The sequence below is a fragment of the Carcharodon carcharias genome, chromosome 4 (genome assembly GCF_017639515.1).
Source record: "Carcharodon carcharias isolate sCarCar2 chromosome 4, sCarCar2.pri, whole genome shotgun sequence".
Lineage (NCBI taxonomy): Eukaryota > Metazoa > Chordata > Chondrichthyes > Lamniformes > Lamnidae > Carcharodon > Carcharodon carcharias.
The window spans coordinates 153,804,813-153,818,829 of NC_054470.1; the positions used below are offsets into that span (position 1 = coordinate 153,804,813).

Consider the following 14,017-nt stretch of genomic DNA (forward strand, 5'->3'; position numbering starts at 1 on the left):
AATTAGCAACCAAACATTCGATTTCTTCATCCAAGTCATTTATATAGATTGTAAATAGTTGAGGCCCCTGCATTGATCCTTGTGAGATGGTTGGGCAATAAATGCTGGCTTTGCCAGTGACATCCATATCCCATAAATGTATATTAAAAAATCTTTGGTTAAAACAGATGATTACCATACTTTACAATGACATTGATGCAATCACTATTTGCATTGGAGCATTTTGTTAAAAAATGATACTGATTAATGAACTTTAATTCTATATTATAATTTCATTTTAATTGTGTTTTTTGTGTTGCCTTATCAGAGGAAAATAAATTAAACTTTAAAGTCCCGTGCTCATTTGAAAAGTGTACCAATAAAATACAGTGAAGCCTTCAACTTGTTTCGATCTGCCTGACAATATAATAATTATCCTGTGTAATCGATTAATCAGTTTTATAGCTTAATCTCAGTTACGTCCACCAGTGAACTCAGGACTCCATGAATTTGTATGATTCTCCTGTCAATGGTGGCTCCATGTACCCGATGACAGAGCAAGCAAAGAGGCTTTGCCAACTTTTGTCAGCACTTAGAATAGAAGTCATTTGTTACAACCAAAGGTATTTGGTTGATTTAGATCGGCTGCTGCATCCTGTCAAAATTATTGCTGAAGGTTTGTTTGTTCTATGAGAAAGTGGCATTTGATTTAAACAATAGATCGGGTACCTGTCATCTGTGAATAGTTAGTTGATCCTGAGTACCTAACTCAGTGCACATAATATTGTTTTATTTGCTTTTTGCTATGTGATAGGTTAGCTTGAAAACAAAACCGAAATCTGGCTCACATGTTTCTTTCACCAGTTCCTTTGTAGACTGTAATAAGAGAGTGATTATCCCAAAATTACAGAACAAGGTCTTCTGTGCTAAGTTGTAAATTCTATTAATAGTTAGTTGTTTGCTCATTCATATTTGGAACACAGGTACTCTGCTTAATTAATTTTTATCCTCCCCAGTAACCAAGTATATATAATACAGATAAAAGGAGCAGATTTTATTGGCTGAATTTTATGGGGGTTGGGTTGGCAGTGAGCTGTCAGGATTTGCCGTCATTACCTCTCTGAAACTGACCACGGTTTTGGGGTGTCAGGCATGTGCTGATTAGCACAGAAATCCTTAAATTGCGATCTGTCACTCAGACTCCCTTTCTTCCCTGTCCCAGTGCCGGCAATGACTGAAATCAGCGAGAATTTCAACTACCCTGCAACCACATCACTGCTAGAAACCCCATAAAAGTTACACCATGTTCAGTCAGGTATAATTAGGTTTTTAATGCTGATCAGATAAAATCTGATGAACAACAGAACTGACCCTGACAAAGTAATTTTGTAGTCATGGATTGCTGTTAAATCATTAATTAGATTTTTTAAGCAAAATTTTTTTTTAAATAAGTTCAAACATTTTTTTACCTTCTATCTCCACTCCATGTATGTGTCCCAATCTTTAATTTGCTCCATTTAAAATTTTTAGAAGTGACTTGATTTCAGTACTCCTAGTTTCCTGGCTGGGTGGCTGCTTGGTCATAACGACAATTATTGCAGCCCCAAGCTGAAATGCCCAGTAAAGATGGCTGCAATCTGGTGCAGTACTACTACATGGCAATAGTGAAATTCTCACCAGAGAGATTGTTAGATACCTCAGCAAGACTTACTTTGAGGTCAGCAGTGAACACCCTTGCTTCACCGCTGACCACAAACTCTGGGCCTGTACTAAGTTTGATTTGCTAGCAAGTGGCTTACACTCATTTCATTTGATAGCTGGAATACTGTTTAGAATTGCTAGATAAAGTTAGAGAAATTGACATTTTCAGTTTGGATTGGCTGCATTAAATTTCACTTTTACACTTACAAAAATTAGTAGTAATAATAATTAGTTTTCTACCTAAGCAACAGCTCATCGCAAGTAACTGATTGAACTCTACTTACTGTGTCCACTCACAGTAGTGCAGCAATTCATGTGGAACAGATGCATGTATTTAGGCCTAGGCTGTCCAGCTTGAAGCTGATTTTATCTATTAAACCTCCTGTTACGTATAATCCTAAATTTGTAGAGTAGTGGCCACATGCAGTGATTGCAAGTAGGAACCTAACTGGGAAATTCAAATGTCATAAATTGCAAGGATGAAGTTGAAGTGGTTTATAATCACCCACTGAACATCAAGATTAAATTGTAGCCTTGAAATTGCTTCTGTCTATCTATTAAGTTTCGTACTACATAGGTAGAGTGATTTTACTTTGTTTTGGTGACTGATTTTGCAGATGCACCAATGAAAGCCTGTGAAACGCAGACAGCGCTTGCCACAGAGAGAGTAAGAAAAACTAGGGAAGATGCTTTTTAAGCCTAAAATAGATGATACTTTCAGTTAAGAGAGTTAAAAATTATAGTGGTTGATATGATCAAAATCCAACCCAATAATTAAAGTAATCTTATTTTAATCTATTGTTTCCCAAGGTCTCAAAACTCTGCAACACATTGCCCCCAGCAATGTTCATCCTTCATCACTGTTTAGGCTTTTAAAATCTAAAGTTGATATTACCTGACATGATTACTTAATTATTCCATCTTACTGCTGTTCTGTGTGATGCATTTGGGCCCTTCATCTTGGTTTCTTGAAAGGAAAACATTGCCTTCTGTTACCATCCTTCCATTTTGTGTTTTTGTTACTATTTGAATTAATGATTAGTGTCATTGATTCTTCAGGAACTGGGTGATCAAGGGTCACTGATGCATTTCTTTCTTTCAACCAACTATTGACCTCTAGTGTTTATCCTGAAAATTTCTCTGAAGATCTTGAGTCACATTGAAAACACTTACTGATTAATATCCTTTTACACTGGAACCAGCTTGTCTTTTATATGTTTACTTTCCTGGCATTGTTGTGAGCTTAAGTAACTCCGTTTCTTAACGACAAACTATTTTTTCCTTGTCATCTGTGAAAGTTAAACATTTTTAAATTTTGCACTTTCTATATTATAAAGAAAATAACCTGATATTGTTTTATTTCAAATGTTTTGTGGTTTAAAATTTGTGATAGAAAATGGGGACTAATAGATTAGAGGAGACTAGAAGGTGCAGTGTGTATTAGTTGTCCTTTCACCTCTAGACTTCAATAATATCCAGAATTACAAGTCTGTTTCTTGACTGCAGGTGCCCTACTTAAAATTAATTTGACACTCAACCTTATTCTTGATTGGTAGGGACCACAGCAAAAAAGCTGCTGTTTAGTTGGAGTTGATTGCTGCTAAATTGGTAATTACAGGGAAGCTCTGGGGCTGCCTAATACGGGAATTTCATTGGTGCAGTAAAGGATGTTAAACTATTTTTTTTAAAAGAAAGGATGTTAAACTATGGTTAAGACTTGTTGTTGGGGCAGAGTAGAGAGTACTTCAGAGGGCACTGTGGCATATTAATGCTGTCACTGGGTGTGCAAGTTAGAAATGTATTCCTTTCTCAGTGCTGGTATCTTGCAAATTGTGCACAGAAATTAGAATGGAAAATTAAAACAAATGTAGCTTTGTGAGAAAATAGATCTCTTATTGTTAATCTTTTGATTAGAAAATCTATGGATGTACACTTAGGTTGAAAGTAACAGCAATTTTATAATGGAGCTTCCCCTGTTCCTGGATATCTTTTGACAGAAACCCACAGCTGTTAGAGGACTTCAGACTGATGTGACCTTTGTATATTTTAACCTATTTTTATAGGCTTTAATTTTCATATAGTCATATGGAAGGATTTACATTTACATTTTTAATACTGATTAATGACTTCATAATTGCCAAATTTCTACCAACAGAAATGCAAGTGGCTCCTGGAGCAAATTGTGCAAAGTTCAGTATCCAGTATGTTTTAATTAACATTGATGTGCAGAAAACCACATGCAATAAACAGTTACAAAATATCTCATTGGGAGGCCCTATAGGTGACTAGTGCAGATTAATTACCACCTACTCCAAAACAAGACAAATAACAATTCTCAGTCAAAATCAATCAGTATAGCAGTCTTAATTCAGGTCAGTTCACCCATTTTATTTCCTCTGGTCAGAACTCCTGCAACGCTGACAAATTCTACTAAGAAGGTGCTTAATATATTCAAGAATTAATGTAACTTTAAGGAACGTAGACAGCCTAGAATAAATTCAGTATTGTTCTAGCTTTATAATAATTAATAATCGTGCAGACTAAATCTAAACCTCAGTGGTTATGAGAAGTAATTTTAAGATGTTTTTAACCTTTAAGGGTGCACAGTAAGTAATATATGAAGGCTATGTTAGTGGATTAAACAAAACTTAATTGATGGTGTGTCAGAGGACAGCCTCTTTAACTAACGGTCTCAGTTTCAACCAGAGTTTTTAAATGGATGCTAGAGAATTTGAGGCAGTTGGTTTGCAGTGTTTATAACAAAACAAAGGTCACCCAAAAGCATAGGAGTTCAGGAGTTGTAGACTGGTTTTGTAAAGCCCTTGTGGTACAGAAGCAATTAGGCATATTTGTGATAAATCTGTTCAAATCGTTTACATCTGCTCTGCCGAGCACAACATTGTGCTGCAGCTCACTGGAAACATATTTTGTTCTGTTTTCTTTACTCTTAGAAATGGTTTGTTCCAGCATTTCAGAAAAGGAACATTATAATCCCATTTGTGTTGAAGTCAACTTAAAGAGAATTTTGTACATAGGAAAAACTAACTCTACTGTACTATAATGGTAGTTAGGTTTCAATTTTTAAAAAAAATCATTCCTGGATGTGGATATTGCTGGCTAGGCCAGCATTTATTGCCTAATTGCCCTCGTTCAGAGGACATTTAAGAGTCAACCACATCGCTCTGAGTCTGGAGTCACATGTAGGCCAGACCAGGTAAGAACGGCAGATTTCCTTCCCTAAAGAGACATTAATGAACTAGATGGGTTTTTACAGCAATTGACAATGGTTTCACAGTCATCAGCAGACTTTTAATTCCAGATTTTTTATTGATTCAAATTTCACCATCGGCAGTGGCATTGCCCTGGGTCTCCAGAATACTAGTCCAATACTAGGCAATACCACTACGCCACCGCCTTCCCTGATGCTTCTGTGAGAAATGAAGACAGTTTAAAATAGATGTTATGTCTAGGTGAAAGGGTGTTTGCTAGAAAATAGAGTTTGAAGTCTTTTTGTCTAAGAGGCAGGAAGTTTCATTGAAATGTAATACATTTTTAAGGTGAGGCTGTAATGTACAAATGAAAGTAGTACATACACTACGTACAATTAATATTAATTTACTAGAGGTTTATTGAAGAATTAGCTTCATCTAAGCCGAAAACCTCTGTTCAACTTATGTCTTGATCTGCTAATGAGCTACAGAAATCTCCCAAAATACTATCAATGCATGACACATTAGTGTCCAACATTTGTTTATTATACAAAGAATATTGTTATTTTTTGATGTCGTACAATGTGCCTGGGAATGATCCTGGGGGGACTTGACAGGGTGAATGCTGAAAGGATGTTTCCCCTTGTGGAAAAAACTATAACTAGGGAACACAGTATAAAAATAAGGGGTCCCCTGTTTAAGACAGAGATGAGGAGAAATTTTTTCTCTGAAGGTTTCTCTTCCCCAGAAAGTGCTGCAGGCAGGGTCATTGAATATTTTTAAGGCAGAGGTAGATTCTTGATTAACAAGGAAATCAAAGGTTATTGGGATTGGCAGAATGTGGAGATGAGGCCACAATCAGATTAGACAAGATCTTATTGAATGGCAGAGCATTGAATGGCCTACTCCTGCTCTTAATTCATATGTTCGGATGTGATACGCTGATGGAGTAACATTAATGCTAAATTTCCACAGTTTTATGACAAATTTAGTATTATTGTATAAAAGCAGTACTTGAAGAGGGAGGTAAAAGCTCTAGCACAGTTTCAGGATCCAGGTGTTTGCAATGCTTTCATAATTTATATATATTTTGAACAACTCTTTTAACCCTTACTTTATATATCTTGAGTAATTATTTCTTTTTCATTCATTATGAAATGCCAGACTTATTTCCTCCCACTGCATTCAGAGGTCCATCTGGTTAGCTACCATTGGGAATATACTTCCTTGACATTTGTGTGAGTCAGTTAGCTGAGTAATAGTGGTGTTAGCTGTATTCGTGATGGGCTGATTTTTATATTGTGAAAGATCTTTGATATTCAAATAGCTTTAAAGGCTGAATGAAGCATTTAGTGGAATCTACGGACGATGCTTCTGAAAAATTAAAGTGGGAGACTAGTTCACGCTCAATACCAGGTCTGTGAGTGAAATGAAACACCCTGAGAGCCTTATGTAACAGCATTTACTTCTTTCTATTGGGGTAATTAGTTTCAGTGTTCTATTTTTGCCCCAGAATAAAATTCACATCTTACCAAATCACATTGGAGTTAGGTATTTGTGGTGACAACATATCAATTATACAGAAGGAGGCCATGTTTACTGCATTGAAAGAGGCCATATGTCCCATTATGTCAATACAACAGCAACTTGCATTTATATAACACCTTTGACATCCCAGGGCACTTCAGAAAAATATCGATGCTGAACTAAAGAACGAAATAGTAGGTGGTGTGGGTAAAAGCTTGGTCAAAGAGTTGAGCTTCAATGAGCATCAATATGAGGAGGTGGAGAGGTTTAGGGCAGGAATTCCAGAATGCAGGACTGCTGAAGGTGGGACTTAAGGGAGTAGGGGATATACCAGAGGCCAGATTTGGAGAAACACAGAGTTCTTGAGAATTTAAAATTTGAGTCATTGAATGACCAGAACAATGTAGACGAGTTAGCTAAGAATAATGGGTGAGAGGAAGTTGGCGTGAGATCGGATTTGGATAGTTGTATTTTGGGTGAGCAGCAATTTAAGGGTAGAGGATGGGAGCTGGCAGAAGAACATTTGAATAGTCAAGTTTACAAGTGACAAAGCTTTGGATGTGAATTTCAGCAGAAGATCGGCTGAGGCAAGGCCACGTATGAGTGATATTGCAGAGGTGGAAGTTGGCAATCTTTGTGATGGAGAGCATTTGAAGTTGGTAACTCAGCTCAGGGCCAGGTAGAGAGCTGAGGTTGCAAATAGTCTGGTTCAAACTGAGAAAGTGGCTGAGAAGGGGGACGGAATTGGTACAGCAGTTACAGATTTTGTGGAAAGAGCCAAAGATGCTGACTTCAATCTTCCTAACATTTAACAAGTAGAAATTATGACTCATCCAAGATTGGTTATCAGGCAAACAATATGACAACTTGAGCGGAGAAAGCATAGAGAGATGCGGTGGAGACGTGGAGGTGAGTGCTGCTACAGTATATGTGGAGCTAAATCCCATATCTTCATATGATGTCACCTAGGAGCATTTAGATGAAGATGTTGGGGTAGCATGTATAAATACTTGGAAAACACCAGAGATAATGGTGCAGGAGTTGATACAGGCGCCATTGTTGCATTTGCACTGACTACAGCTAGATAGGTAAGAGATGAACCAAGCAACAGTAGTTCTCCTGAGCTGAGCAAAATTGGAGACATTGGGAGTAGGATGATGTCCATGATTGTATCAAAGGTTGCAAGAAAGACAAAGAGGGATAGTGCACAATGGCTTTCTTCACAAAGGAATTTTGTGACTTTGATTATGGCTATTTCAGTGCTGTGGCAGGGAAGGAAACCTGATTGGAGTTGTTCAGCATTATGGGGAAGATGGGCATAGATTTTGGAGGCAACAACATGTTCAAGGAGAGGAAAGGGAAATTAGTGATTGGGTAGTAGTCTGCAAGGATAAGAACAGTCAGATGCGATGGATTTATAGAGGGGAAGCTGATGTTGGTGGTTTTGAAATGGTGGTGAACTGTGCGTGAGGAGACCTCATATCACCTAAGCTGTGGGACTTGGAGAGGAAGTTGGGTGATCAACAGTTTAGTCAGAATGTGGTCAAAGAAACAAGGACAAGCCTTATTGTTAAGATGAGCTCAGAGAGGGGATGAGGACTCTAGAGTAATCACAAACCAATTCCACTGATGAGCTCACTTCTGTTAACCCTGTGACATCCCCTGCTTTAAATGTTTCTGTGTTCTATCCTTAAAAGATATTGTAATCTCTATTTTAGCTACTTCCTGTGACAAAACAATCCTTATTACATAAAAGCAAAATACTGCGAATGCTGGAGACCTGAAATAAAAACAAATTTCTGGAAAACTCAACCGGTCTGATAGCATCTGTGGAGAGAGAAATGTTTCCAGTCCAGTACGACGCTTCTTCCGGACATACTGAGGCTTGGCCGAAAGCCCAGGCAGCTATTAAAATATGAGAATGCCTGCTCCCCAAAAGAAACATTGTTTGATTGACAGCTCAGGCTCTCTGATCTCTGTGGTCAATTTCACAATGTTTGCATTAGTTAAGTGGTTTCAAGGGTTTGCGGTTTGTGGCTTTTGAAACTTCAAAGGGCCTGAATGATATTCACTTTTATTGGCTTGTCCTTCAGAATTTTGTTAGGAGATACTTTGAATTAATGACTTTTTTCTACAGTGTGCCATGGGTCAGTGGGGCTAGAAGTGCCATAGCTTGGCATAGGAGGAATGAGGAGCCATAGGTGGTATGTGGAAGGGCAGAGCTTGGCATTGGGACATGAGGGGCCAAAGGGGGTGGGTGTAAGGGCTGAGCTTGGCATGGGGGCATGAGGGTACATTGGGCATGGATGGAGGGGCTGTAACTTGGTATAGGGGTCATGAGGGGGACCTTATATATATTATGAAAGGTACCATTATGCAGACTAGGGTTCATGACTCCTCTAAGGGCCATGAACCACAACTCTTTAAGAACCTGGCCTGACTCCATGAAAATTGCGTAAGGGTAGGAGACACGTATCTCTGTAATGGAGCCAACCAAGTCATGAGTGCCAGATGTGGGCTTTTGACAGGAACCAGCCCACACTCTTTAAAGGCACTCCCGAAAACCACACAACCTGGAAATGGGGCCAGGAATCCTGGAATTGGGACCTAGCTGCCATTTTTAAAGGGCTTCCGAGTCATGCCTCTTGGTGAAAATCTAGGCCTATGCTTCCGTTTAGAAAACCCAAAATTATCTCTTCACAGAATTAGGGAATTGCTGTGGCGCAGAAGGAGGCCACTTGGCCCATCGTGTCTGCACTGGCCCATTGGTATATTCTTCCCTGCACCTGTTAACCTATCTAACATCCTAAACCTTTTTAATTTATCCTTGCTGTTTAGGTCATCTTCAATTTTGATATCATGCTTCCTACCCACACATCCAAATCATCTCCATATGTCAAGAACAAAAATAACACGGCATTGACACCACTTCCCTACTATTAGGATTCAGGTGTTCTTATAATTTAAAAAAAAATGCACCACTTGAGGAAATTAAAAGAACAGTTACAGTATTACCCTTTGATTTCAATGTTCCAAATGTCACAAACGTGCCAAAGTCAAAAATATCTCAAGGATTTTGACTTGGATGTATTTGCAAGTTTCCTAAGATGCTCCAGTGGGTTGATTAAATGTCTGAAGAAGTAAGTGTGATTCTTCTAGGTCGTATGCATAGAACGCAAAACTTTTAATTTAAATAAATACATTTATTCTGTACCCATTATTAAAAATCTCTGCATGTGCACCAGTCCACAAACCTTACTTAGTCTGATCATGATTTTTGGTTAGGCTTTTATGTCAACATAGAAACACCCTGGGCAGAATCTTCTGTTCGGTGTGCGGGGGCGGGCCCCCACACGCTGACACATAAAATGACACACGGTGGTGTCGGGCGTGTGTCCTGACGTCACCACGTCCCATTCCGATCTTTAGTTCGGTGGGCGGGCACCAGAGTCGGCTGCATGCCTGCTGAGCTGTCAAAGGCCTGTTAAGACCATTAACAAACTAATTAAAGTAATATTCAGGGCTGCCTATCCAAGGCGAAGAGCCCAGGCGGCCTTCGCACTTTTCATGAAACCTCTTCCACAGGCGGGATGAGGTTTCATGAAGGTTTTATTAATTCAGTAAAAAATTTTCATGAAAATTCATAAACATACCCCAGCTCATGTGACAATGTCAAATGAGGGGCCATATCTGAATAATTTTATTTTTTCTTTTTTTCAATGTTTCATTATGAAATTAATCTCCCTGAGGCACGAAGCTGCTTCAGGGAGATTTCTGTGCTCTTTGGTGCACATGCGCGAAAGAGCGCAGGCCCGACTTTCCCTCCTACCCCCAGCCGCACAGGTAGCTGAGTGCTACCGGGCGCATGTCACACCAGGTGGGCCTTAATTGGCTCGCCCACGTAAAATGGCGGCGCACAGCCAATTGCGGGCGGCGATTGGCTCCACACTCACATGCTCCCAACCGGCCCGCCCAACAGGGAGAAAATTCTCCCCTCATGTAAATATTTTATGATGGCATTTGTGTTTGCAACAAGTTGCCATCACAGTTAGTTTATGAACCGGTCTAATTAACTGAATTTTGGAAAAACTTGTGTCCTTTTTTCCTAGTAACTGAAATTTCTCATTTGCAAAGTAAGAAGTTCTAGAGAAAATTTTAAAAGTATGTATTTCATAGCAGCATAACATCTACCCATTGAATTATCTTGTGTATTTTAATATCTTCCTCAAAGATTTTACTACCAAGTCTCAGCCTGTGTCAAAAGTCCAGGCTTCAACTGAATATTTCTAATTAAGAATGGGGAGAGCTTCAAATCTTAAGTGTGCATCCTGAGCATGTCCGCTTTGCAGAATTTTTCTGTAAGCAATCTGTGCATCACCCTTTATTGTTAAAGGTCACTCCTCACAGGTTCCGGGCAGCTGAGAATATCTTTGTTTTTCCAAAACAGAAGTTTGAATTCTCAAAGCTTCTATCTCAGGAAAGTAATGTTTATTATAATTTGCAGCTTTTCTTGTTTGAACTGTTCAGAGATGGGCAGAACCTATGTCAACAACATGTTAGATTGTGGGTTATTTTATTGACGATCAGAAAACAGAAGACATTGTCTACGCAGCACATACTGTTTCTTAGTAACTCCTCCTGGATTGCAGGAGAAGGAACAGGTACCCATTACATGCTTTATTGCATGAACATAAAGACTGGAACTGCTGACTACAGGGAAAGTGATGGGGTGGGGTGCAGGAGAATCGAAAAGGGAATGCAGTCAAGTTGCGAAAGGAGGTTTATGGGGGTGAGCTATATGGTCTGAAAGGGGCCAAGGGTAATATGAGTCCCATTCTCTTGGAGTTTCTGTCCCACAAGGATGCTAGACTCCAAATCTGCCAGTGTTGCCAGATCTCCAGCCCTAAATGCTGCCAGATTCTGCCCCATCCCCATTGCTTTAATGCCTTTGACCAGTTTGTTCGACCACTAGACTGCCCTCTCTTCATTCCTCAGACTCCCTTGCCACTGTTTGCTGGGATATACTGCATACTGAAGTTGTACTATTTATCCATATGGAATCTGTCTTTATCAAATAAATTTATATTATACAGTACTGCCTGCCTTGGAGCACTATGTATTATTGCCAGTGAGTAGATAGGATTAATGCTTGCAAGTATATTTACACGCAGTGAGCATTTGTGTCCCTCTGTAAGTATTGTAGAAACAAAAGGTGGAACAGTATTGTTGGATCTGCTTTCCTTGCCATCTGTTGTAACTTCTAAGTGCATTATTTTCTGATGATTTATGTTTAGTAGCATCAAATCTGATTACTGTATAGATTCTCGAGATTCCCTGAATGGTTTTTGAGTTGATTTTCCAGGCATTTCCAAGGTTTAGGCCTCATCACTATTTAATTGCTATTTATTACTTTTTACTTTTCATAATTTTTTTCTTGTCATTGCAGGCTGTGGGATGATGGCATAATTGACCCTGCTGACACAAGGCTGGTGTTGGGTCTAAGTCTTAGTGCTGCACTCAATGCACCCACAAAGAAGACAAACTTTGGAATCTTCAGGATGTGACCTAGGCATTTGTCTATTAGACACAATATTTTCCACCTTTCAACTGTAACAGGAGAACTGAATTAATCAAACTACTGTAAAACTTTGTGAAATAAAATTTGAATTTCAATTACCATTTTTAAAAAGTAATATTCTTTCATAATTGCAAAATGCGATGTGTACCTTGGATCAATAACTGACGAGCAATGGCAGTGCAGGTCGGAATTTGGGTATAGCTGTTGGTGACAAACTTGGACTCAACTGTTTCATTCTGGATAGAGACAGATGATACCAGTATGGTTTATGCTGCTTACAATAGTTTACACTTAGAACCCTAATGTTTTCTCCTTCTGATTGTTTTTGACCTCTTATTACATTTTACTGTCAATAACCTGGCCCTAACAGTGGGAAAGAAAGTATGTATGAGTTCTTAACTATTCAATTTATCTGCCTTCATGATTTGTGAGATAGACATGACCAGTGGTTAAAGTGGAATTTGCTAAGCCACGTCTTCCACCCCCACCTCAATGCTTGGAACCTTTGTGCTGTCAATTTAAGAGATTTTGGCCTTTGATGGTTTTATAGTACTGCAGCAATTTGATTATAAGAGGATTTTATAATGACTTTGTCATATCCACATTAAAAAAAAAGGTCAGTAGAGGTAGTTTCTCATTAATTCGAGCTAGTGATTATTGGTCAGCTAAATTAAATTACAGACTGCTCCCCTGCAAACCCTGAAGACCGCCTCCTGAACACTTCTGGGTTAATAGAGCCTGGGGTGAATCTAATAAATTTATTTTTATGCTGTTAATATCACAATTATATAATGCTAACTAACTTTTTCTTGCAAAACTATAAAATTTTGTCCTGAGCTGTTGCTTATTTTGTACAAAGATGAGAACTGAAATAACAATAAAGGGGCTAAGGGACAGGGGGCAAAGAGTGAACATTGTTTTTCAAACTGAAGGAAGTATGTACTGGTGTTCCCCCAGGGGCCAGTCATATCATGATATTCACTCATTTGTTTGCAGATGACACAAAAGGTAGAAATATAGTAAACATTCAGGAGAATAACTTCAGGAGCACGTAGACTGATGAAATGGGAAGTCACATGGCAGATGAAATTTAATATAGGGAAGTGTGAAGTAATGCATTTTGGAAGGAAGAACGAGGAAAAGCAATATAAACTAAATAGTACAAATTTAAATGGGGCTCAGGGACAGAGAGCCCTGGGCATTTACGTACACATTCCTTTGGAGGTGGCAGGACAAGTTGATGGTCTTTTTAAAAAGCATACAGGATCCTTGGCCTTGTACGTAGAGACATGGGGCTAGATTTTACACTCTCCTGTCAGTGTGTTTGAATGCAGAGGTGGTTCATAAAATGCCTACCTGCCACCTTCCCCCCGCCCCCATCTGTCTCCCGTTTTACGAGGGATGGTGGAGCTACTCTTTGGTCTATTGGAGCTCTTCAGTGGCTAATTAATGGCCACTTACGTGCCTCATCCTGCCCCGATGCTATTTTACCTGTACAGGGAGAGACCAATGTCAAGCAGGTAACCTGGCAGCTTCTACTTTTACTTTTTTTTTTCTTCTTGGGAGGTCCCCTATGGCCATTGGAGGCACCCTTACCCCCAAAGTCATATCACCCCCTTTAACCCTCCTCCTCTGGCCTCTCAAACCTGGCCCCTTACCCACCTTGCTAGGGCCTGCCAGCCAGCCCCTGCCAATACTCTGGACCTACCTCCAGTGTGGCATCCATATCCACCACTTCTTCGGGGACTGGCTGTGTTCCCAGCAGTGGCCACTGCTTGGACCTGGCACTGCCTGTCAATCCGATTGGCAGGCAGCTCTCTAAAGACAGGACTTCCTCCCCAGATGAGGGCGGACGTAACACCCTGAGCCAATTAATGCTTCACCGAGGGCAAAGCCGGCCTTTACGTGTGCAATCTCCTGACTGGCTTTTTAGTTTGGAGGCGTCAGGGAATACGGCACCCCATAAAATCCAGCCCATGGGGTACAAAAGCAAGAAACTTTTATGCTAAACTCTTATACAGTA

General features: G+C 39.5%; 1 protein-coding gene across 1 annotated transcript in view; it reads left to right on the forward strand.

The window, feature by feature from the left end:
- Nucleotides 1-12,089, forward strand: part of mccc2 (methylcrotonyl-CoA carboxylase subunit 2) — a 122,142-nt gene extending 110,053 nt beyond the window's left edge. The window contains exon 17 of the mRNA XM_041186323.1: nucleotides 11,863-12,089. Within this exon, the coding sequence (XP_041042257.1) occupies nucleotides 11,863-11,980 (118 nt within the window). The 3' untranslated portion in view covers nucleotides 11,981-12,089. The remainder of the gene's footprint in view (nucleotides 1-11,862) is intronic.
- The last annotated feature ends 1,928 nt before the right edge of the window (nucleotides 12,090-14,017 follow it).